Raw genomic sequence first — 25,949 nt, forward strand, 5'->3', positions numbered from 1 at the left:
TTATTATTATATTTTCGAGTTCGATCTAAATTTTTAAATATTTCATCCAAAATATGAACATTGGTATTTATTTTTTTGGAATTCTCTGCTGATTCTTCGACCTCTCAGCTTATTTAAGTTAATAACAAATCAAACGAACAAATTTCAGGAATAAGCGGAAATCTTTTTTTTTTATAATAACCGTTTTTCATTCGAATGAGCTTGATTGAATTTTTGGGAACGTCAGAGAATAAAAATTTTAAGGCTGTCATTGTCCATTTTTCTTAAAATTCGAAGGGCAAACCTTTACAGGCGCCACCAAAAGTATATACCTACGTGACAATTCTGCCAGTTTCTGCCTGTAAAAGAGAAACTGCAAATATCTCTTACGCCGGTTCGATTGTCATCGGGGCATTGGGTCACTGAGAACTTTTGTTGTGAATTGCACGCAATAATTTTCACTAGTATTTCCAAATATTTACATTCTGTTTTAATTTATGATCTGGCGAGAAAGCGAAAGTACAACTCTTCAAAGGATACAAACTAGTTTGAGAAAAGATTTAGGACCAAGTTGTCAAAAGTATCAACAATTTTCTATCTAGAAAGGCGTAATTGTGATATCTTCTTTTCCATTAGAATTTTAAAATGAGTCTAACATGGTGAATTAAAAAAAAAGGAAACAGAAAGGAAGAATTAAATATTTTTTAAATATCTTTAAACTTTTCTAATATTTTTTGATTTTTTTTTTTCTTTCTATCATTATTTGCTTTTCGAAAGAAAAAATAGAATAAAGACAAAAATACAATGATGATGGCGGAAAACTTGTTTCGATGTTCTTGCTTGAACGATGTATTTTTCTATGCTACTGAAACTGTACTGAGTTTCTTTGCTTTTTTTTTTTATTCGGACTGTTCGTCAATAATTTACAGCTCGATATTCATTTCGAATTCCATCATATATTCCATAATTGTAAGATAATAAAAATGGGAAATGACAAACATTGAGAAGATCGTCTAAACTATATATTTATTATACATGATTGTACATGAATGCTTGCATATCACGTAAGAAGATACATTCTTATGTATTACTTGCACACAAAAATTGATTTACATGTAGGTAAAATATCTTTGTTGTAAAACACGATGGATCTACGCGTTCACGCGTGCATTCACGATTTTGTATTTTCGTTGTGATGTACATATGCTTGAATAAATGTATTTGTATGTGGCCGTGTAATGCGACACAATACGTACAATATGCTCATACAAGAAAGATACAAAATCTAATACATGTATTTATATCATATGTACTCGCGCATGTACATTAATGCACACACAGTCACACGTGGCCTCGTGATATTCCATGTGGGTAAGTGTGTCAAGGACGTGCGAACTGGCCTGCAAAACACCAGTTCATGTTTCGTAGATGAAGCAATGTGTCTCTCTCTCTCTCTCTCTCTCTCTCTCCCCTCTCCCTCTTCCTCTCCCTCTCTTCATTTTTTTAGTCTTTTCTTATTCCCTTTCGTTCTTTCAATTCTTTTTTTGTTTCCTGAAACAAAAGTATAGAAAAAAAATTACAATTTGTAAATCTTTGTCAGCTGAAAGAAAATCTTCGATAAGGTAAAAAAAGACAATATTTCGATCATGTATTTTCGCGAAATAAAAAATAAATATAACTGAGAATATCTGATCGAAGAATATCGAAAATATCGTTATCTAATAAAATGATTTAAAATCACTTCTTTATTATAATGTTCGTATTATTTTTGATAATATCAAATATATATATTTATGATACATTACGATAATAACTTCTTTCTCTTTCATATTTGTATATATATATATACATATATGTATATATATATATATAAGTAAATATACATACATATGTGTAACATAATACAATGAGTTAGATTTTACTTTTAGTTTCGAAAATGGGATTGCGGAGTGGGACGGTCCTTGGCACACTTCACACACCGAGACACGTTGCTCAGAATAAGAGAGAGCAAAAAGAAAGAGTGAGTGGCAAGCGAATAAGTGAGTGAGTGAATGAAGAGAGAGAGAAATTACACCAAGCTATTCTTTGTGACAAATATTATAAATTATAGATATCATAACCTGCGTAACTAATACTAAAATAGCAATCGTATGTTAGAAGATAATGTACATACCTTTTCTTTTTTTTTCTCAACAGGGAAATAAATGCATATTCTTATTAATATTTCTAATCTGATGCTATTTGATCTATCATAGAAAGATTAATTCTATTTTATTACTAATTAGTAAACACATTTGTAATTTAATGGAATTAAATTATATTTTATATATATATATATATATATATATATTATATATATTGTATATTGTATATATATTGTATAAAAATTAATTTATAATTTATAATTTATAAAATAATTTTGGAATAATAGGATACATACATATTATATATATCACAAATAATATGTTAATATTTTATGTATCTATCAGTAAAATAAGCATTGCTGTCATACTTATTTCGATGTTATGATTCATTGACGGAATTATGCTGTCTATTGTAATTAATAAAATGAAAGAGAATAATTGATAAGTTATCATATGTCGAAATTAAATAGAATTAAATAGAACCTTTGTATAATGATTTATAATTCTGGAACGTATAGGCGCGCGCCATTTACGTTTCCCGAGTTTCTGGGTCATAGCTTTCACTTTCTTTCGTCGGTTCTTCCGCCCTTTAGACCGTTCGAAGCGCGACTGCGGCCCTTTTCTCTTTCATTCGATTTTTTCTCTCACTTTCTCTTCTTCTCTGTTTGTCTTTTTTTCTTTTTTTTTTCCCTCCCTTTGATTTTTACCATCACAGAATAATGATTATGATTTAACATGACATATAATGAAACACAGAGAGACTCGACCTCTTTATTTTTTCTCAATGCGCGGATAGAAATAAAATCGTATATGTTATACGATGCCCACGTTACAATCTACAATTATTTCCGATTTACATTCGAAAGAACAAAGCGAAAAAATCAGTGTTCATCTACGTTTCGATGCCGCGCAACATTTGATACACAATACCATTTCTTTTATAAAAGAAATTCCGTCAAATAGGTTTTTTATCTTTTTCATTATTATATTTATTAATCTGTTATTATTATTACTTAGATAAATATAATATTTTTATTCAAATAGCCATCGTTAGGTAGATTTGATTTACTTGTTGCATAAAAAATTAAGAATCAATGGAATGGAAAAGAAATTCAACAGATATCATTTTCGATAATTTTCGTGCCATCACTTTTCCAATGAGTGATTAACAGAATAAATTTTCCTGCAAAGCTTTGTAATTAACATTTAGCTTCAAACACCATTTCTTGCTATCTTTTGCTATATTTTTACTTTCATCTTTCTTATACTATCATTTCTTTACATGCAATATGTACGTAACTCGTTAATTTGGTCGCAATTTGAATATACATGCTTCTTATTTGCTTTTAGTGTATCATATAATTAAGTATACGAATGTGAATATGGTTTATTTTTAAGCTGTTACGTAAGATTCAATGATATATCTAACATTGTGCTCGAATCAAAAATCTACCATATTTCTGTTTCTATCTAAATAAATATTATATATATATATATATATATATATATATATATATATATATATATAATACTATATATTATATTATATATATTGGTATATATAATTGAAAATTATTATATAATAAATTCGTAAAAAAATTTCGATTATGATTTGATCACAATAAATTGAACATGAATTTTAATTCAAAACAATCAGGTCGAATTTGAGAAAACATTGAAACACTTCATACACGATGCACCTAACCTTTAAACTTGGTGTATTCGATACAACGATGCAACGACAACGATGACGACAATACGCTCGCAATAGTTGCGTTATGTGCATTCATCGATGATACGTCGTGTAACTACGCGCGTGCGCATATATATGCGTGTCTACATGATTGCATATGGATACCGACACTCGTACATAAATGTATGCGTTATTACAGCAGGCGCGCACGGTTACTTGGACGAAAAAGCGCGACAATTACGTTTGAAATGTATATAAGCAGACGTATTGGAATAAGGATTCGGATGGAAATAACGTTAGAGAAAAAAATGCGTATGGTTAACATTTGTAAGATAGAACAAAAATATTTATTAAACATGATCAAAAAAAAAAATACGACAATAGGTCAAGAGTAAAAACGGAAAAGAGTGAAATAGAATTAGAGAAAGAATAAAATCTTAAAAAGAAGGAAGGAAGAAAAGAAAAAAAAAAAAAAGAAAAAAAAAGAAAAAAGAAAAAGAACGCATATACGTTTAGGGTGATGGACATAAGGACAGGGTCTGTAAGAGAGATAGAAGATAGGGTGGGATACGCGAAGTAAGTTTAGTCGGTTCAGGGTGCAAGAAGGCAAGAGAGAAAGACAGACAGGCAGACAGACAGACGGAGACAGATATAATAAGAGGGAGTGAGTCGCGGCTGCGTCATGTTCTCAGCGAACTGGGTCAGTGGGTCTCCCCACTGCTTCGCGTCGTACATCTACTGCGACGTACACACAGAAAAGCACTGGCACTGTCGGGGAGTGCCAACGGCGTTACTGTTGACCCAGCCACGGCCTGTAGTGGCCTGTGCGCTTGCCCTGTGCCCGCTTACCATAACTCTGTGTATTGGTCCTTTGCTGCTTTTTGAAAGCAAGAGTTGTTCGCGAACTCATGGCATCCGTTCAATCTTTATATAGTATCTAATACGTATACAAAAGCATTATGAAACAAATGATTTCTACGATATTCTTATTTTTTTATTATATATGATAAATTATTTCCCAATAATTTGTTGACAATCACGCGCATTTAATCATTTTTTTGCTTGATCGTTAAACAAATTTTTCGATCATTGTTTTCGAAATATATCGCAATTATTCGTTTTTATTTCGTTTTATTATTTCGTTTTTGTCTACGAACAAAATCGATAGTAACATATCGATTCGTGATAAGAACTCGTGCAGACTTGTAGTACAACACGTGCGTAGAGTATTTGCCGGTAGCCTTAACGATAAATACGATCGACAAAACGCGGCGGCAATAACGGGCGGCAGCCGGCGCGGGAGTGTACAGGGACAATACTTCTCCTGCCGACATAGACCTGGTTCCGTAAGTAGGTCATCCCCGCCATAGGCTTCACAACCTCCTTCTCCCCTCCGCCGTCAATCCCTTCGACCACGGCAATACCTCCCCCATCCTCCTGTTCCTCTCTCGTTCGTCCCTCTCCTCTCGAGCACCGCGTATTGCCTATCCCCCACCAGCAATCGAACACTCGGAGGCACCTCCACTACTCTCCGTCGGGCACCTGGCCGCGCGCGGTGGCATGCGCTGCTGAATCACTTTCACTTATGCTGTGTACTGTGGTTGGTTATACATACGCCGTACATCTCTCTCACTCTTGTGTTCTCACATTCGACCCGTGGCCGTCGGTAAAGGGACACGCGCGCGCTCTTTCTCTCCTCTCCTCTGTAGCCACCGAAACACCAAGGGAGCCTGACGGCAGTAGTGTGCGCACCTCTCGCCGTTCTCCCAGTTCTGCCAATTTTATTTTATTCCCGACGGTGTCACGGTGAAGCGCGTATCTCTCTATACTGGGGCGAATCCGTGCCGCACTGAACCGCACCAAGCGTCACCGTGTATCGTGTTGTACGGTAATCATTTCGATTGTGTGTGTATCCAGTACTGCCGCCTAGCGCAAAGCGCATGCTGTGTTCGCGATAACGTGTGTGTTATTTTTATCATCAAAAACATCAACAATACAATATATTCTGTTTTATTGGGCGGGAGGGGGGGGCCAGTTGGAAATAAATTAAAAAATAAATTATATATGTTTTTTGAATATAGTAATCTCCGTTTTTGTTGCTGTGATATATGTGACGTATGCCATGTCTCAATAAGACAGACTTCAGATTCTACCTATTTCCACGTATCGACGGTAGGGCGGTAAAGAAGAGGGGGTGAGCCCTTCAGAAAAGCAACGAGACGAGAAGACAACTAGTCGTACACAAATAACCGAGTTGTCAAGTCGCATGGTCCGGAAAATGAAAGATTCTTTCTCTTTTCTATTCTCACTCTATGTTTCTTTACTAGACTTGATGCATTTTTGTTTTTTTTAACGGATACAGTACGAATACTCTTGGATTACAGTGTGTGCGTGTTTACTCATATTATTCAGTTATTTTGTGTCAAACGTCATAATCAAACTTTGATTCGCGTCCGCGCATGTGTGATCACTCGATAACGCTACCGGTGATTCGCGTACTTGATAAAACAACGATCCTATTGTTTTCTTCACACTGTGATCCTAGTCAAAACGATTCTATACCTCGTGGCTTTAATACCAGTTCGAACCTCGTGTGTGTTTATCGTTGTTTCGTCTCACATTAAGTTGGATTTATCAGTGATCACAACTAGAAAAAGATAATAAAGAGAAATGTTATAGTGGTTTTTGTTTCGAAAGTAATACAAATGCTTCAGTGACAGTTGACAATTTTCTTTTTTTACGCAACATACGAAATCCATATTTTATCATATTACGATGGTTCGGACGTAGTAACACGGTTGAAACAGGATTTATTTTCTGCGGTGGTGCGCGATGGTTTTCTTCATAAACGCGTGTCGTAGAAAAACGTGACTAGTGATCGATATTGTATGTGCCAAGAGAATACAGTGAATATTCTTTTTACGCTTATGCTTTTGATTACATCGTTTTCGTTATCGTCGTCGTCGTCGTCGTCGTCGTCGTCGTCGCCGCCGCCGCCGCCGCCGCCGCCGTCGCCGCCGCCGCCGTCGTCGCCGTCGTCGTCGTCGTCGTCGTCGTCGTCGTCGTCGTCGTCGTCGTCGTCGTCGTCGTCGTCGTCGTCGTCGTCGTCGTCGCCGTCGTCGTCGTCGTCGTCGTCGTCGTCGTCGTCGCCGTCGTCGCCGTCGTCGTCGTCGTCGTCGTCGTCGTCGTCGTCGTCGCCGTCGTCGCCGTCGTCGCCGTCGTCGTCGTTGTCGTCATTGTCGTCGTTGTCGTCGTCGTCGTCGTCGTCATCGTCGTTGTGGTTGTCGTCATATTCTCATCCTTATCGACAACGTACGCAGCCTGTGGTACTATAACATACGCAAGTATCACGACATTGCACGTCGTACACCATTACTGTTTCAAAATTAAAAAGGATAATCTATTAACCGTCGTTGTTCTGTCATATCACACGCCACTGGCAAATATAAAAAAGAAAAGAAACGGAAAACATTTATCATTTACTACAGTGGTTAAAATTAGAAGAATTTACAATCAATTCATATATGAGCCAATACGCCACAAGCACGTTCCTCCGTGCAGTATTTGCGCAAGGGTGATATGTTATTGGAGATGGAGCAGCATTCGGGTCTGATATCCCTGAATATGTCGCCGTTCCATTTAAGCCCTCAGGGTAGTCCCCAAGGTGCGGCCAGTGCTGGTCAGCAACAGCAACAAGCGCAACAACAACAACAACCACAATACGGTTCTTCACCGTATGGGAATTGCGCTCAAAGTCCTCCTACAACAATGTGTCATCAATCACAGTCACAACAACAACCGCAACAACAGCAACAGTTGCCGGTACATAATCAGGCGCATTCGCAGAGTATTTCGAATTTCGACGCCGCGTTTTTCGACTCCACCGCCCTTGAAGAACGGTGTCCCATGTGCGGGGACAAAATGTCTGGTTATCAGTATGGTCTGCTTACATGCGAATCCTGTAAAGGTTTTTTCAAACGGAATAATTCACCGTGTAGCAGTAAAAAAGTATATACGTGCCTATTCTCGCCAACGGGAGGTGGGGGAGGTGGGGGCAGCGGCGGTGGTGGTGGCGGAGGTGGCGGTGGTGGAAATGGTAACAACGGTAACAACGGTGGAACCGGTAGCTGTGGCGGCGGCGCATCATCGGCACTCGAGATCGGATCTTGCGGCAACAAGAAGGTGTACACGTGTCTGTTCTCGCCAACAGGAGCCGGAAGCGGCACTGGTGGCAGTGGAGGCAGCAATGGCGCGGCAAACGGTGCTGGAGGTGGTGGTTGCGGCACATCGACAGCCCTCGAGAGTAGCGGCAGCAATTATACCGGTGGCGGTGGTGCCGGTACCGGTGGTGGAGGAGGAACGGGTGGCGGCGGTGGTGCGGGTGCCGCTGGCGGTAGTGGGCCCACCGCAGGGAATGCCTCTGCTGGTGGTGGCGGTAGCGGTAGTGGTGCGACCAGCGGTGCAAGTGGCGGCGGATCCGCTACGGTAAGCGGCAATGTCGCGATACCAACTACCACCTACTCATTACCAACTGGTACCCTCTGTCATCCCGGATTGGGTCAGGTCGGGGTTGGTGTCGTGACCGGCTCGATACCGTGTCCGTCCGAATTCCCCGATACCAAGGACATCATCATAGAAGAACTCTGTCCGGTCTGCGGCGACAAAGTTTCCGGATACCATTACGGGCTACTCACTTGTGAATCCTGCAAAGGTTTCTTCAAACGCACCGTCCAAAACAAAAAGGTCTACACGTGCGTCGCCGAGAGGTCCTGTCACATTGACAAAACGCAAAGAAAGCGGTGTCCCTACTGCCGTTTTCAGAAGTGCCTCGAAGTCGGCATGAAGCTTGAGGGTGAGTTTTTGTTCAATTGTGACGTCATTCTAGCGCGGCTATCTATCTTTTCTTACGCCTTTCCGTTATGCTTTGCAAAAAAACGTATGCGCACATGTAATTTTTCGATAGCTGGCAACGGATCGACAAAATCTTTCTCTTTCTTCTCCCTTTTTTCTTTTTTCTTTTTTCTACTTTAAAAAAAAATTTTTGCAAAAATTGCAAATTGAATAACGTGGAATGATCCGTAAAACAAATAACGATACAAAAAATTTCATATTGTAACGCAAACCAGTTTTATTTGACCAACAATATGAGTGCTCATTTTTTTGGATGTGAAAGCGTTGCATGCGGGTATCATCGCGATTTTTACGCAGAAGGTAAAAGATTGAAAATGTATATGCGACCAAATAGATTTCGATGTTCAATTATGCAACATAATCGTGGGACATGTGTGTTATTGCGTTTGCACATATAATAAATTTTGGAATAGAAGTATATTTGAATACAAGCTATATATATATACTTGCGTCAATACGAATAACAAATTGAAATCTTAATAAAAGAAATATTACTTATTTTTTTGATATTTTCAATGCCAAATGTTACATAGTAATTTTTTAGAAATATTTTTAATTTTTAAATATATTTATTATTATAAATCGGAATTATTATTTTCATAATATTTTATATTAATGTAATTGCTTTTATTGCTTCATTGAAAATATTCTTGATGTATATTCTTTCACATTATTGATGCGTGAATATTACCGCATTGTTATCAATCTATATATTATCTTTTATTCAATATCTTTTTATAAATTCTGCGAAATATCAAAAATAATTTAGGCAAAAGCGTGAGGTTTGTATTTCGGTATCGTACGGTTTTTTTCGGTAAATCTCGGTAAAATTCGTTTATGTTCGTGCATTTTCGCATTATTCTTAACGTTGAATTTAAATCATATCATACATATGTAAAATGTTCAAACAATATTATGTTATCTTTTTTTATAAATTCTTTTTTCGCTTCAATATTTTAATTTTGGCAGGCACTTCTTTTATTTTTTCATTTTTACGTAAATATTATTTATGTGACTCATTCCATTGCTAAATTTCAATTATACTAATATCATACGATCAAATTCATATTGAACAACGGATTAAGTAAAATCGTATTAACACTTATATACGCACAATAAAAAGATTTCTATAAAAATATAATAATTTTAATAAAATATAGTTACCGTTTTATTATATTATATTATATATATGTATATAAAACTATAGTTATAGTTTTTTAAACTAATGCATCATCTTCTCAAGCTGCCTCTTTACGATTTTGATCATCCATTATCCATACATGAATTATATATATATAAATTTTGCAATTACATATATAGTTAGAAAAACTATAATTGTCCGTTTTTGGAATTTCTAATTTTATAAAATCTTTTTTGCACTTTGATAATGGTTAAATTAAGATGATTCAAATGAAGCGTTTAATGCAATACGAATAACTGGGTCTAGGCCCTCAAGGCCCAGCAATTAAGCGAATCTCGAAACAGGCTGTTGCAATTGCCGCCTTTGCACGCTGTTTTCCACAGCGTTCCTACAACGGCAATGAGGATTGCTTAACGCGGAAAGTTTCCAGAGTGCTTGCGAATGTTTACGAAAGGAAACACTTTCTTACTTGTACGCTATTCAGAAATGTAAAAATGTTCGTTCAGAATGTAAATATTATATCAATTAGGCGGAATAGATCGTTTGATTTTTTTTTTGCTGCTCGAATCAATCTTCACTTTATTAAAAGTATATATATATAGATAATTTGATACATTATATTTTCTTATATGGTATCAATATACATATATCAATATATGTATATCAATTATTAACAGTTAACAATGTATGTACTTGACAATTTTTTTTGTCGATTTGTTATATACATATACACATACAATCGATAACAAAAATTTCTCGATTGTTACACTATCATTATAACATTTCTTACTTATATATTTACACTTTACACTTTTCTTTTTAATAAATAAAATATATAATTTGTGAATTTATATTTGGACACATATATCTTTCGTTTCATATTTTCGATATCTAAAAAAAAAAGTACGTTATACTGAAAAAATTAGAGCGCTGATATTTGATAAAAGCATCGGTTAATATGTTTGTGATAATCATATGATAAAACTTGTTACAATTCTGCAATAAACTTGTTATTTGCTATTAGCAAATATGGGAACAAGATTCATTCAATGTGATTCAAACATTATCCGGTTTTAAAAAGTTGAATTGAAAACCGTTCCTTTCTAATTAAATTATGAAGTCATTAAAGAATGCATCCATCGTATGATAAATCTCTGATGATGGTTTTATTGTATAAAAATTGCGAACAGGTTTCAATTTATATATTTTTGAACTCTTCGAATTTTTTTAATAACAAATAATGGTGATTAACAAATATTACAACATGAAGAAAGGTTTATAAACTTTCGGATAAATAAAAAGTTTTTCGATATCTGATTCTTATTATTCTAGTTTTTAATAATGATTAAATTTATTTTATCTTTCGAAACAAAACTGTAGTTAATAGTAACCATATACTATTTTTAAACAGACTATCGACAATCGCTAAAACGTTTATTGAATTTTTAATTTTACTTTCGAACGTATCGCCATATGTGTTCAGACACAATCAAATATTGACACTACAGTTAGAATTTCACAGCTGCGAATAATTTGACTGCTTCTTCGCTTCGGTTTTTTAAATGTTATCCATTTTTACTCAAATTATCTGAAACTTTCTGATTTCATCGAAAAAAAAAAACACGATGACGAAATTCATTCGTTCTTCGTCTGTTCAACTTTAATAACACTAAATACGGGTAATAAAAAAATAAAATAGAAGAAAATTTTAATTTCTAAATTTATAAGAATTTATAAGAAAAATTATTGAAAATTTATGATTCTTCGAAAATTATGATTCAGTTTTACGATTACATGACTGAATAATCAGTCAAATAACTGATACCGTTTAACGAAATATAACTGTAATGAAAAAACGTAATAACTTATGCAACTAATTTTCTCTCTTTTTTTATTAAACATGTTTTTAATGAGCTCTAAGAGAATAATGGTGCTCTTTTTTTCAAGATTCATATTGCTCGTTCCACGAAATATAATATTTTATTTCTTATTTTATTTTCGATCCAATTTTAAATTTGTAATTAACTATTTCCATATATGATAATTATAATTAATTATAATTTTTTTCAATTATTTTTTTTTAATTTTTTAGATCTAATATAATTTTACAATAATATTAATTATCAATTTTTGTATTTATATAAATTTAATAAATAAAAAATTCTTTTCTAGATTATTCTTTTATATAAGATAATCATTTCAAATGTAATTATATTCTTTGGATGGCCATGTTAAGGAAATGGTAGAAATTTTTTATATATTTTATATATACGCTAATTTTAGTCATCTGGTATACTTAATATAAAAAAAATTCTTTTTCAATGTTTTTTAAAGCATTAGCTTTTTTATGCATCTTTCTTTTTCTTATTAATGTCATTCTTCATAAAAAGTTCCGTATATACTACTGATGCTAGTAAGTTTTCTTTTTGAACAAAAATAGACTCGTCATTTGGAAAAACGGCAATGTGTACGCTTACATTCGCGTGTAACTAAAACTAAGTATTATTTCGCAAGTGGTATCTAGAAATTTGAGATGAACGTTCCGCGTCCACGCGATATAATCAAGTGAAAGCCTTTCAACGTCCAGAACAAATTTCTATTAGATGGTCGAAATATATTTTCACTAGCTAAGTCAGTCAGAAATTAGAGTTGAAAAAAATTCATAATCGCTTTCAACGTTGAAAGTTCCAACGATTTCAACTGTTATGACATACGAAGTCTGTATCTGTATATATATATATATTCATTAGCCATGAAAAAAGACTCGTCATTCGTGCCACTTATTAAATATTACTTAATATGGATATTAAATATTACTTAATATGAAAAAAAAAAAATGCTGATTCAATTGCCTTTTGGAACCGTTTAAGTTTCATTATTGTCAAATTTAATATCAAATTTCCAGTTAATTTACGTAACATAAATTTCTTAACTATTCGATTGTTCGGAAGAAAGATTCGATTTGTTATTTTAATGCTCTCTAAAATCTCATGGTTAATCCTATAAGATTCACTCATAATTCTTTTACAATTTTTCAATTGAGATAGATGATGATTATTTGCATGAGCTGGAGCAATGCTTTCCTATTTTGGCGAAACTTTATTTTCTTGATAAATTTCATTTATAAAATAAAATTTATAATATTTTGAATCCGTTTCTATTATCATCTTTCTATGCATACAATTTCTTAAAAAAACAATTTTTCGATAGAATAAATATACTTCCATCTATGAAATTTACTTTATAACTTATTATATAAGAGATATTAATCACTTTTTATCCATATAAGGAATAAATGATCATTGCGTATTTGGAACATAAGAAAAAGCAATTTATAATATAATAATTGGAAAAAATGAAAAATGAAAAAAAAATGTAGAAATATTCCATATATATAATATTCCATATATTATAGTAATATATTGAGAATTTTATACATTGAAGATAGCATTGAAAGTAACAAGAATATTCCTTTTACGACTCTTCAAAAACCGACGCCGCCGTATCTTTTGCATCTGTCCGCCACGTGGACCAGGTTCATGTTTAACGGCCTAGTAGGGTATTTTAAACTTTTGAGTAGGTCCTGTCAATTCTTCAACAGATTGTGCCCTGCTGTAAAAGTGAGAGCAGTCATTGTTAATAGTAAAGTCAAAAATCTACCGAAAATATTGCGAAAAGTATTGATGGAATGGTACGGTCTCTCTTAATTTTAAAGATCTGATGAAAGAAAATATACATTGTATGGAAGGTTTGGAAAATCAAGCGGGACAACGGAAATCGTGGCATGCGCCTCTGTTTAGAAACTCACGAATTTCATAATTATTATATTATGTTGCAAGAAGGTATACCTGGTCGGCTGCTTGCTTGCTTGCCTGTCTGCTTGCCTGCTTGCCTGCCTGTCTGCCTTGCCTGTTTGCTTTACCTGCCTTAACTTGCCTTACTCGCGTATTCGACTCCTACCTTCGTTGTTCACGCGCGCGCATAACAGAGGTGGGGAAGAAAGGTTAGGTTGAGGCGGGGATTGTGTAATCTTTGGTTGAGTGGAGCTTCATCTTTTCCCCGAACCTTCTATTTCTTTCTCGTGTTATTTTTCTTTTTTCTTTCTCCAGCACACGCCCGAATTCATATTTTGTACTTCTTACGCTCACGCGCGCGCGCGCGCACGTGTGTGTATATGTGTGCACGCATATATTTACATATATTTATATTATACATATACATATATTTACCGATTACAGCATATGATCTATGTCATCATTGCTACAATATTAATGATATTCAAATTCCTGAAAAGCTTAAGTTATAAAGCAGGACAATTATTAATAATAGAAGCAATTATTGAACTATATGAATATTAATCTTTCTACAGAGAAGATTCAATTAAATATTAAAAGGATAATAATAAAAGGATAATCTAATATTAAAAAGCTAATTTTTCAAAATTTGTGAAAGAATTATTAAATATTATTGTAATTATCATGATATAAAATATTTTTGAAATTTAATATGAGTATGAATTAATATCATCACTTGATAAAAATAGAACACATAGCTATATATATATATATATATATATATATCATAGATAATTATTTCGCGTTATTATTTCCTTATTTTTCCTTTTTCTGACTAGTTGGAAGATCATATTTTTTATTGAACTGGAGCTTTAGTATTATATAAAAATTTTTTAGCTAACGATTTTATTCATTTTTTTTATTTTGCATTATTTCGCAATACACGAATAATTGAATTCCCTAATGGTCTCGTCTGCTGCGTCACAGGAGAAACTTGTCTTGTGCGATTGGATGACGGTGATCACGTGATCGCCTATTAATTTCTATGGGGAAAGAGGGGGGGGGGTGACGTCATTGGATCCATGGACCAACTTGGTAAATTTTCTTTTCTTTTTGATATAATATAATACGTGTATTATTATCATCAGAATTTTACAAACCGGATTTGGGTTACATTCTTTCAATGATTTGTACGCGTCTTATTACACGTAGATCTCAATTGTACGCATAGACCGTTTATGATTACTTTGTAACATAGCAGGAGATACGAAATAACCAATGGAAATATCAATTTCAAATATGGGTGTGTGTTTTTATTACAGATCTTCGTTATAAACTAGTGCCACTTGTACTGTACTACTATAATTGCTCGCAATTGTTCCGCGCAAGAGAAAAGATCAACCCGCTAAACATAATTGAAGCTTTTTATCATTAGATACGTGTCACCTACTGATATCATATTAGTAAACGGAAAAATATGTAATTATATTTATTTTGTTTAACGTTGACAACAAATACATTTTAGTTTATTTGAAATGATTGATGATCTAATAAAACCAAAACCTTCCTATTTTATTTTATTTTTATACGAAGTACGATTTTCCATTTTGAATATTCAAAATAAAATCCAAATTCGTTGTGCATTTTTTATATATTCTTCATAACTCGAACTTCGATTCTTCTAGTTATCAATAGACATGTCATGATATTTGACACATGTAAAATTTGTCGATAAGTAGTTAATGATTTAACAAAAAAAAAAAAAGAAGAAAAAAGAAAAAAAAAGAAAAAAGAAAGAGGAATAGAAAAAACAAAAAGTTACTATGTCATGTTGTTATCAAGTTTAATATTTTTTTTTTCTTTATCGATTCGTTTCTCTAAAAGCAGAGCTTTGAAAAGTATAACTGTTTCAATTATATTTTAATAATATTTTTTCAATTAATTTATTTCAATTATATATGATGATTTTGATTAAAATTATTATGAAGAATTTTTAATTTTGAATATCACGAAAAATTGAAATTTCAAACGATTCTATTATTATTATTTTTTAACATATATTTAAAAATTATTGATTAATAATAAATATTTTTTAAAGTAATCGATAAAGAAAATTTTTCTTATATTTAGATTTTAGCCTATGTAATATCAACAATGCTTAAGATTGATGCAAGATATCGAACAGAATATGATAAAATTACGATTGAAAAGTTTATAAACAAATTTGAACAGTTTACTTTCCTATTAATACTTACTATAATAAGTAATTATAAATATAAATTATTTATTATTAATTCATTTAAATATATAAAAATTTACCAAAAAAAATAATTGAGAAATTATAACATATTATTTATATATATTAATTATAATGTAATATAATATAATATAATATAATATAATATAATATAATATAATATAATATAATATAATATAAAAAAATAAATATATAAAATAGAAGATCGATAATTTTATCTTCTAAGTTTCCTTATTCATTATTTATAACTGCATTAAAAAAGATGTTTAGTGAACCTTTCGATATGCTTTTTTATTGTCAATTTTAACAATTCGATTAAAATCGATAGAATTGGTGTAAAACAAATTAGAATTGAACGTGTAAAACGATTTGATTTCTCTTAATTCTTTGTTTATTTTAAAAATGAAAGTTTTTCAATTTTCAAAAATAAAGAGTTTTCAAACTCTGTTTAAAAATGTTTTATTTTTTCCACTTCAGCCAGAAGAAAAGATCAGGTGATTAATTGCACAAAAATGAAACTTTTCCGGTAGACGATACGTTCGATGATTGCATAATCTATGAATTCACGAGAATTGTGGCGCGTAAAGTTTCTCTAACTATTGGAACTATTCGATGGAAAATTGTCGATGTATTTAACACATTTATATATCAGTTTGATAAGAATATGATGTTCATCTTGCCAAATTCCTGCGCAATTGGAAAGAAAAAAGTTTTATAGAAATTTTCTCTCATAAATCGAATCAATTTATTTTTATCATAAATCGCGTGAATAATCTTTTCGTGAAATTTTGCTAGGAACTATAATATAAAATTTCGAAAAATCTCAAATTTGAAAAATTTTCATCATCGTTCCGTTATTATTCTCGTTCAATAAAATTCTGATCCTGTGAAAATCCAATCTTCAATAATAAAATTAAAAATCGACTCGAAGGTTAATTCCATAAATAATAATAGAATTTTCGTGCATTTTTGAATTTTCGATCGTTGTTGTTATTGTTTGACGATAAAGACAATATTTTTTTACTTTGATCATTTTTCGCGATTTTCACTAGAACATGTTTGTCTATGATGGTCTATATCGATACTAATATATCCTATCCCGAATACGAGATATTGGTATCCGCTCGATTATATATACTCCGATTTTTGTATACATTCACGCTTCGATTTAACAGAAATACAAAAAATTCGTAATATGTTTTATTCAAATCATTTAGAGAACGATATAATTGAAAATATACAATTGAAAAAGGTTTGTTATGTTATTTTAATATAGAAATTCGCTATATAATATCTATATGAAATTCTATGATGCTTTTCATTGTCATATTGTAATATGATTAATCATAAGAAATTAAAAAAAGGGATTTTTTTAAGCTAAATCCATTATTCATCAATTATTAATTGAGATACAGATATCATTTCATTAAAGATATTTAAGATATTTAAATATTTATTTATATATTTTCATTAAAGATTTATATCATTACGTATTATTATATATTATATATTATAGATATTTATATATTACGTATATACATATATATGTATTATATATTATATATATGTGACATAATGATTTGCAAACTCTTGATATATCTTAAAGATGAATTAAATGAAAAGATATACGCGTGATAATGCAAAACATTTATTATGCTAGTAATATTATGAAAAGAATACACATGAAAAAAATTATTATGATGGAATGATTATAAACGTAGTAAGATATCAATGAGGAAAAAAAATCTCGCTGAACGAAAAATCAATTTTGCTCTGATCTATATCTATCCTTGAACGTTTCTTCTTAGATTTGTGTTACAAATCACGGAAAAGATTGCGAAGAAATTGAACACGATCGAAAATCAAAATACGATCGTGTAAGATCATAATTCGATCTAAAATGTACAAATGATTTCCCATATAAAGTAAAAATAAAGTAAAAAAAAGAAAAGATAATTAAAAGAATAAAGTGAAACTAATGTGAACGATTAAAAAAAAAATGTCGAAGTAGCTTAACACATGTCAAATAAATCTGCGAGATACCCGATGGCATTGCGTAGCATTAAGTGAGCAATCGAGAACAAGTGGCCGAAAGCAATAACCTGAAAGTCAAGTTTAGCAACTTTCGATATTGGCTTACTCTCTCGGCTATTGTCTGAATTCTCGTCGAATCGATCATTATGTAAATACAAAAAGAGAGAAAAGAAAGTGTCACCGGATAAAAAAAATAAAGAGTCATGCGCACAAGCGCGAACATGTCGCATAATTCTTGATGACGATCACTTTGCATAATACAGATAATATTTGTTAAAATTAACAACATAAAAGTTCGGAAAACGACGATTCGATTCGGGTATGAAATTCATCGTGCATGACTGAATTTCAGTTCAGACGATCGTTATTTTTCCGATAAACAATTATCGAGAATAATTGTTCAAAACGCATGTAATTAACGCATGTAATTAACGCAAATGAAAAAATGAATAAATCATAAAAAATATGAAACAAAGTGTTTATTGTACGACATCATTGCATTCGTAGATGATGCATTAGATATAATCGCATTATGCGGAGATCACAAAAGCGACAACCATGGAGGAAAGATTAGGAACGGGAATATATATTTGAAAAAGACAGGAAATCGAGAAAGAAAGGCATAAGAGTGCGAAAAGAGAAAAAAGATCCACACAATGTGGAGTAGCGAAAAGTAGTTGGAAAAAAGAATCGATAAATATGAAGAAAAATTAAAAAAAGAAAGAAAAGGAAAAGAGAAGAGGCATAAGCGTATACAGAGTAGCGGAGGCGGTAATGTGGATCGACGGATGGCGTAGTGTTAGGAGGAGGTAGGAGCAGGGAGGCAGATTGGAGGGAAGGGAATAAGTTAAGTTAGGAGGTGGCGGGATGTCGGACGACGGTATTCGATATAAGTCGCGTCTATGTGTATGTGTGTCGAAAGGGGACAGAGGGGTAGCCCTCCTCCCTAGGCAGGCTGGCTCAGAAGCAGAAGTGGACGGGCAAGCGATTCAACCTCCTTTCACTTTCAACGAGCGCGCACCGCGCTTGTTGCTCGTTCGCTCGCTTGTCGTGAACGCCGGTGTTTCATGCGACGATGGGATAGCAAACATTTCGTACGAAAATAGGCAACGCTGCCGATTTATCCGTGTGTCCGCCCTATAAATCGTTAAAGCTGTTCGAAATCTTTCCTCGATTGCACCCGTGACCCTGAGGATCATGGATATTCGTCATCGGGCACACGACCTCTTCTCGAAGAAACGTTGCCACACCGCGACACGACTAACTCTCCATTGCGATGCACATGGATGAACGAGCGCGGGCTCTCCTTTTATGGCGCGAGATTTTACTTCTTTAGTGTTATTCTCATTGTTTTCCATTTTTTCCCTTTATTTCTTTTATCTTTTATGTTTCCTTTTTTAAAATTCTTATTTTTTTTTTAATTTGCTCTATAAAAGTTCAAAGAGAAAGAATTGAATTTTATCTACATCAACTTTGAAATGATATTTTATTCCTTTTAATTATTTTAATATTATTTTTTCGTTTTCATTTTTTCTTCTTTCTTTTTTTTTTTATCTCGTCTATTCGCCATTTCATTAAATTCGTTTATCAGTTCAAACCGATAATTGATCGATTATGTTATGTCTCTCAATTATGCACATTTTAATTCTTCGCCTGGCAAGAAAGATCTATATCGAGAATTGCTCTGTTAAACAATTTCCGAATCCCGGAATCACATATCTAGAAATTTATTATTTATAATATGTAATTTTAATTCGATTTCAATTGTATATCTAACTATATCAATATTGAAAGAATCAACTTTGTATTAAAATGTTTCAAAATTTTGATCGCATATCAATATATTATAATTTTGAAATCATCTTATTAAATCAATATATCGACGAAAGTAATATCTGAAAGAAGAATATTAACAAATTATCTATTAAAAATAAATAAGATCAAAAAATAATTTATATTGATAAGTCGTAACATTCGCTTTTAATAATGATGCACGTTCAATATGCCAAATAACACCTGCGAGTTTCGTAGGTGGAGATCCATGTTTTGCAAGTAAAGACTCATTTGCATGAAACAGTAAGTAGACTTGTTTGAAAGACGTAATGCAATGACAGTTACAAGTCGTTCACGCTTTGTCCCATTTGGCTAAGATTAGATCTCATTTCCATTTTGCTTGAATGGCATTACCTTTGAAATTTGAACTCTGGCGTTGACTTCGTTTTATCATCATCAAATTATATCAAGTTTTACAATTATTATTTTCGGATAATTAAAAATCTTTCTAAATATATAATAAACATTAATTGAAATATTCAAATTGAAAATCAATTATTGAAGCGATGAAAAAAGAAAAAAGAAAAAAGAAAATAAAAAAAATTAAGAATTAAAAAAATATGAATAATGAATAAGTATGGAAAGTGAACGAACCTCATTTTATTTGACTAGTTAGTTAAAAATTCGAATAATTCAAAAATTCGTCTTTCAGATAAACTTGCGACTCGAGACGAGGGATGAACATGTTGTTTCCATACGTTTTTGTACGTTTACTTTTGTTATAGCCGTACGAGCGGATCGGATGAGAGGCGGTAGGAATAAATTTGGACCTATGTACAAGAGAGACCGAGCGCGGAAGCTACAAATGATGAGACAACGGCAGCTGGCACTGCAAACGATACGCGGCAGCCTCGGTGACCCATCGAACTATCCCTCCGCCGTAACGCCTTTCCTGCATATTAAACAGGAAATACAAATACCTCAGGTCTCGAGTCTAACCTCTTCTCCAGATTCGAGTCCATCCCCCGCAGCCGTGGCCGCTGGTTTGGTCACGACACAAGCTGGTAGCGGAGCTGGTCAGCATCAACTGATCGCACCGTCTTCCCAGCCAAACATTTCTGCTGGTAATCACCTGCACAATCTCAACCCTGGCCTGGATAGTAAGCTCTGGGCTGCCAATTCCACCACCCCGAGTCCGAAGGCTTTCAACTTCGGCGAACAGTCCACACAATCTCATGGAGCCACTGGTTCCGCACCCTCTACCGCCACGTTGAAAACTAGTCCGATGATAAGAGACTTTGTGCAAACAGTCGACGATCGCGAGTGGCAGGCATCGCTTTTTGGATTATTACAAAATCAAACGTACAATCAGTGTGAAGTGGACTTGTTCGAATTAATGTGCAAAGTGCTCGATCAAAATTTGTTCTCTCAGGTGGACTGGGCAAGGAATTCTGTATTCTTCAAGGATCTCAAGGTTTGTGTCAATATTTTTTTAAATATTACATTTATCCTATATATATATATATCCTATATATATATATATATGGTATTGTATCGTATAATATAGATCTGAATTTATTTAAACGTCATAAAAATTATTTTATAATAGAAGAAAATATATATATTATATTTAATCTTGTCATAAACTTTAAACAATAAATTTTGTCCTCTTCAAATTTCTTATAGAAAAAATTATAAATGAAAACTATGTTATAGCAATAATTATTCTGTATGAATCTGGGAATTATTAAAAATAACAAAGAAATTTGTTTATAAAACGTAATATAAAATGTAGTATATTCTATTCTTAGAAAATTAATTAATAATAATTAATTGAATAATTTGATGTATAAAATTATGAAAAAATGAATTGTAAAAAATCATATTTTGACGAAAGCATTTATTTAAATCTTTAAAAATCATGCGTGTCGTCATCAATATGGCCATTAATCAGTTTTGTAATTATTGTTTGTAAATTTATATCAAAATTAAATTCTTCAATTTTTTTCTCCATATTATATATTAATAAATTATAAATTAGTCATAGATTATAATGTTTCTTATTATTTTTATATTTATTACATATTTATGTAATTTTATTTATTATAACAAAACTTATGGCAGGATTAGCGATGCAATTTTTTGATCTGTATACATATCATTTATTTTTTGATTATGAATTGAATTTTATGGTATTTGTCAACTACATATTTAGTTATCGAATTAATTATCGATTATTTTTTATCGTGTATCTATTTTTTAGATCAACTAATTTTAGTGCCATACATAAATATATATTAAATATATATATTATATAATCTATCAAAATTTTATTGATTTTAACCATCGATGAAAATATTTTTCAAGAGAAGTTAGTTCTTACCGATAAATAACTCCGCGCTGGCTTGTTGGTGGTATGAACGGGGATGTGAGGTAACCAACAGCATTGCACAATCACTGAATGATTTCAAGCATCGCCTCATATCTAGGTCATAGCAAGATACGTTTCTGGGTTATGGCGGTTATCCTAAAGCAGGCCCATGTTAATTATAAATCATTTATTTAACTCATTATATAGTTTTTATTATATTTGTACTTATAAATTTTATAAAAAATATTATCATAATTTCGTCGATACTTTTTGCTTTTATAATTTACAAACAATATGGAGCAATATATCGATATTTTATTTTTTATTAAATTGTATCTTATACAAATTAAAATAATTTTTCTTTCATAAGTAATTATGCTTTTTTCATTGTTATTTTTAACATTCAAATTTGTCATTTTTTTTTAATTTATTAATTTTATTAATTCATTTTTAAAATGTTTCTATACTATAAATGAAAATCTATTTGATAATAATTGGATTTATTCGGAAAATAGTAAAATTCTTCCATTTTAATTTAATATATATATTGCCATGAATTAGTTTTTATAATTTATAATATTTTTTTGAACAGGTTGATGACCAAATGAAGTTGCTACAGCACTCCTGGTCAGATATGTTGGTGCTCGATCATCTTCATCAAAGGTTACACAATAATTTACCTGATGAGACTACGCTTCATAATGGTCAAAAATTTGATCTTCTTTGTCTCGGCCTACTCGGGGTTCCTTCTTTGGCAGATCTTTTCAATGACTTATCGTCCAAACTTCAGGAACTCAAATTCGATCTTTCGGACTATATATGCATGAAATTCTTGATGCTGCTCAATCATGGTATGCTTTTTTTTTCAATTTTCCTTTCCATTCAAATCTCTATATATCGATATATTTATATATCAAATTTTATTATCATTGATATATAAAATTGTTTGATTATTTTTTAAATATACAGAAGTTCGTGGATTAGTTAACAAGAAACATGTACAAGAAGGTCATGAACAAGTTCAACAAGCTCTTTTGGATTATACATTGACGTGTTATCCTTCTATACCGGTATGTTGACCTCATATATTCATTAGTATTCTTTTTTTTTTAATTTTTCGTAAAATTTTGTACATTTTAACATATATAAATTAAATTTTATGTAATAGGATAAATTTAACAAGCTGCTAGCAGTATTACCAGGAATTCACGTGGTAGCGAGCAGGGGAGAAGATCATCTTTATCAAAAACATTGTAGCGGTGGAGCACCAACTCAAACTCTTCTCATGGAAATGCTTCATGCTAAAAGAAAATGAAACGATAAATTCATTTGGCATTTTTGCCATGAATTAGTCTATTGCTATATCTCAAAAATCAAGATAGAGCTCCTTATTGTCAATGTGGACCTCAAGTACCTATTAAGAGCTAATATACTACTGCTTAGGTATTGGACCAAGTTAAGGAGCTCTGGTTCAAAAAATACCTATGCAAATGAATCAAGTATAGACGTACATAATTTACATATATACATAATATATGTATTATAAAATGTATCTAAATATATAAATATAATGACATATATTTTCTATATTTGATGTTGAAGTTTTAGAGATGTATCCATGAAGAATTATTACCCCTGTTGGTGGGTAAAAGCGCAGGGAAACAGTAAGCAAGATGCCTTGAAAACAGTACAAAGGGTGGTTAACAAAATATTGGTTAAAGGGCAGGCAATTTTTGTCTAAATAAGTAAAGCTATTTTTCTAATAATAGATGCGATTATTTTTAAGCACATACCACTGAAGCCTTGCTCTCATTTTAACAAAAAGATAATCCTAATGATAACGAATGAAAAAAATTGTCGACTCTCCAGTCAATCGTGCTTCTGCAAGGGATTCAATGGGCATACTTGAATGACAGTAAAATTTCATGTGATATACTTATATATAACATATATACATACATATATGTCGCACGGCCACCTGGGCATCCTTAGAACTTCCTATAAAAAAAATCTGCATTTTGTCACACTTGCACATGGCAGGGCTACTATATTGTAAATACTAGTTAACACATTCCAATTATGTTGTAAAGTGAATCATGTTAAATATGTAATTATAATATTTTTGTGTATAGTTTAATGAAATAAATATATTTCTGTTGCTTACTGAGAAAAAAATCATTAGCTACTTAATGTCTTCACTAATTTAGACTTTTATTCATGTATTTCTTTTTATTATTTTTCAAATAGGTGGCGGAAAAAAATAACCACAGATTGCGATATTTTATTATTGTATATTGTATCGTAATAAAGATTCTGTTTAAGAAATAAAAGAATCATTGGAGCAAGGTTTATGTGGTCCTATATTATCTAGCGATTAATATTAAGTATATAAGATCAATATTGTCTTATTGCAGTTGTTAAATAGATAAATATTTACTGAATGTTAAGATAGTGATCGAACGTAGTAATTTTTCACTAATAGATTATTATTATTTAGTCAATAGTCAGAAACTTTTCAGTGCTGTGAAGGTTGTCTTTTCGACGCCTGTGGTATCTAAGCCATCGGTAATTACACGTGCTAGATTCGAGGCTCAAGTGTGACAACAGGAACAGAAATCTTTGCTCGTACTGGTAGGCTGGTAGTACCACCCTTTGCAACTCCTACTGTTTATATCCTCTATCAAAGAAGTACCTGGGAAAAATGCTATTTTACTACTTTCACTTTTCCACCGACTTCGATATAAGATATTAAGTATAGATTTAAATAATTTGTTGATGTATGTAAAAAAAAACTCGATGCCAGATTAGATTAAGAATCGAGTGTTGAATCAAATCAGGAGGAGTAGCTGTGAGTATTACTACCGTGAAAGATATATATATATATATATATATATATATATATATATATATATATATATTCGAAAGCTTGCATGTACTTATCGTGTGAGTAAAGATTTATGTCCATGGTAAAATTTTTGAAATCTTCGATATAAATACAAATCATATATTGACATGTTCCCAAATTTTCAAATCGTCTGGTTCTTTTAATTGATTGATCAATTGAAAAGATACTTTACACTATTATTAACTTTTTAATGGATTAATTTTATTTAACTCGCATATAAATGTCTACCTCTTTGTAACTGTATTAAGTCTTACACATTTACATTTTTAGTAAACCACATACCTCAGAATAGACACCCAGATAGCAAATTAAATGAAATATATGAATGTTACCTATGTAGACTTAAACTCTACAATTTCTATAATGCGTATGGACATAATATAAAGGTTCCATTCAAGTATTGTACTCATTATATTTCCATGTTAATTATTTTAATTATTATTGTGTTTATTCCAAATTAGATTATATTTCTACACGATATATGCGATCGAAATTTAATAATTATCAATGAAGTCTTTAAAATTTCTATTTATATTGTGTTGTTGTTGGGTAAAGTCAATTAATATTTTATCTATTATATTTCTATTATTCAAATCTTTATTCAAGACTTCTTGTAGAACGTGTCGGTCTGATAATTTTGGAACAACTTACAGAAATCATAAACAAAATATTTCAAAAAACAAAAATGAAAATTGTCTCTTCTAAATATATGTCTCTAAACGATGAACTTTGTATGTATCCATCCTATTTAATCGTCCGCTCGATTCTGTTATAAATTGTTTATTAATAATTGTAATTAGGAAATATATATATAATAATAATGGTGTTATAAGAATTGTGTTAAATATGTACAGTTACCAATTATAATTGGCGAACAATCTAATTTAATATCGATGTGATTTTTTGATCCAACAAATAATTGGAATTAACATTAAACGATGAACTAT

At 31.8% G+C, this 25,949-nt stretch overlaps 2 protein-coding genes and 1 long non-coding RNA gene across 8 annotated transcripts in view; 2 read left to right on the forward strand and 1 right to left on the reverse strand.

The window, feature by feature from the left end:
- Positions 1–23,686, forward strand: part of LOC107992756 (nuclear hormone receptor FTZ-F1) — a 61,918-nt gene extending 38,232 nt beyond the window's left edge. For 4 of the 6 annotated variants that reach the window (XM_062082695.1, XM_062082706.1, XM_062082703.1 and 1 more), the window contains 5 exons: positions 8,027–8,668; positions 20,512–21,200; positions 22,690–22,948; positions 23,067–23,167; positions 23,266–23,686. In XM_062082695.1, coding sequence (XP_061938679.1) covers positions 8,027–8,668; positions 20,512–21,200; positions 22,690–22,948; positions 23,067–23,167; positions 23,266–23,412 — 1,838 coding nt within the window. In that variant the 3' untranslated portion in view covers positions 23,413–23,686. Of the gene's footprint in view, positions 1–7,304; positions 8,669–20,511; positions 21,201–22,689; positions 22,949–23,066; positions 23,168–23,265 lie in introns of all 6 variants that reach the window. The other 2 variants (XM_062082717.1, XM_017048810.3) reach the window with 2 other exon arrangements.
- LOC133667059 (uncharacterized protein DDB_G0271670-like) lies at positions 6,729–7,223 on the forward strand. Its single transcript, XM_062082861.1, has one exon. It carries the CDS (start codon positions 6,744–6,746, stop codon positions 7,149–7,151), a length of 408 nt encoding a protein of 135 aa, XP_061938845.1. The 5' UTR covers positions 6,729–6,743; the 3' UTR covers positions 7,152–7,223.
- On the reverse strand, positions 13,003–14,557 carry LOC107992759 (uncharacterized). Its single transcript, XR_001764966.3, has 2 exons — positions 13,717–14,557; positions 13,003–13,480 (listed from the first exon to the last, which is right to left on the reverse strand). It is a non-coding gene; the product is annotated as an uncharacterized LOC107992759 (long non-coding RNA).
- Positions 23,687–25,949: the final 2,263 nt, after the last annotated feature.

The sequence above is a fragment of the Apis cerana genome, linkage group LG1 (genome assembly GCF_029169275.1).
Source record: "Apis cerana isolate GH-2021 linkage group LG1, AcerK_1.0, whole genome shotgun sequence".
Lineage (NCBI taxonomy): Eukaryota > Metazoa > Arthropoda > Insecta > Hymenoptera > Apidae > Apis > Apis cerana.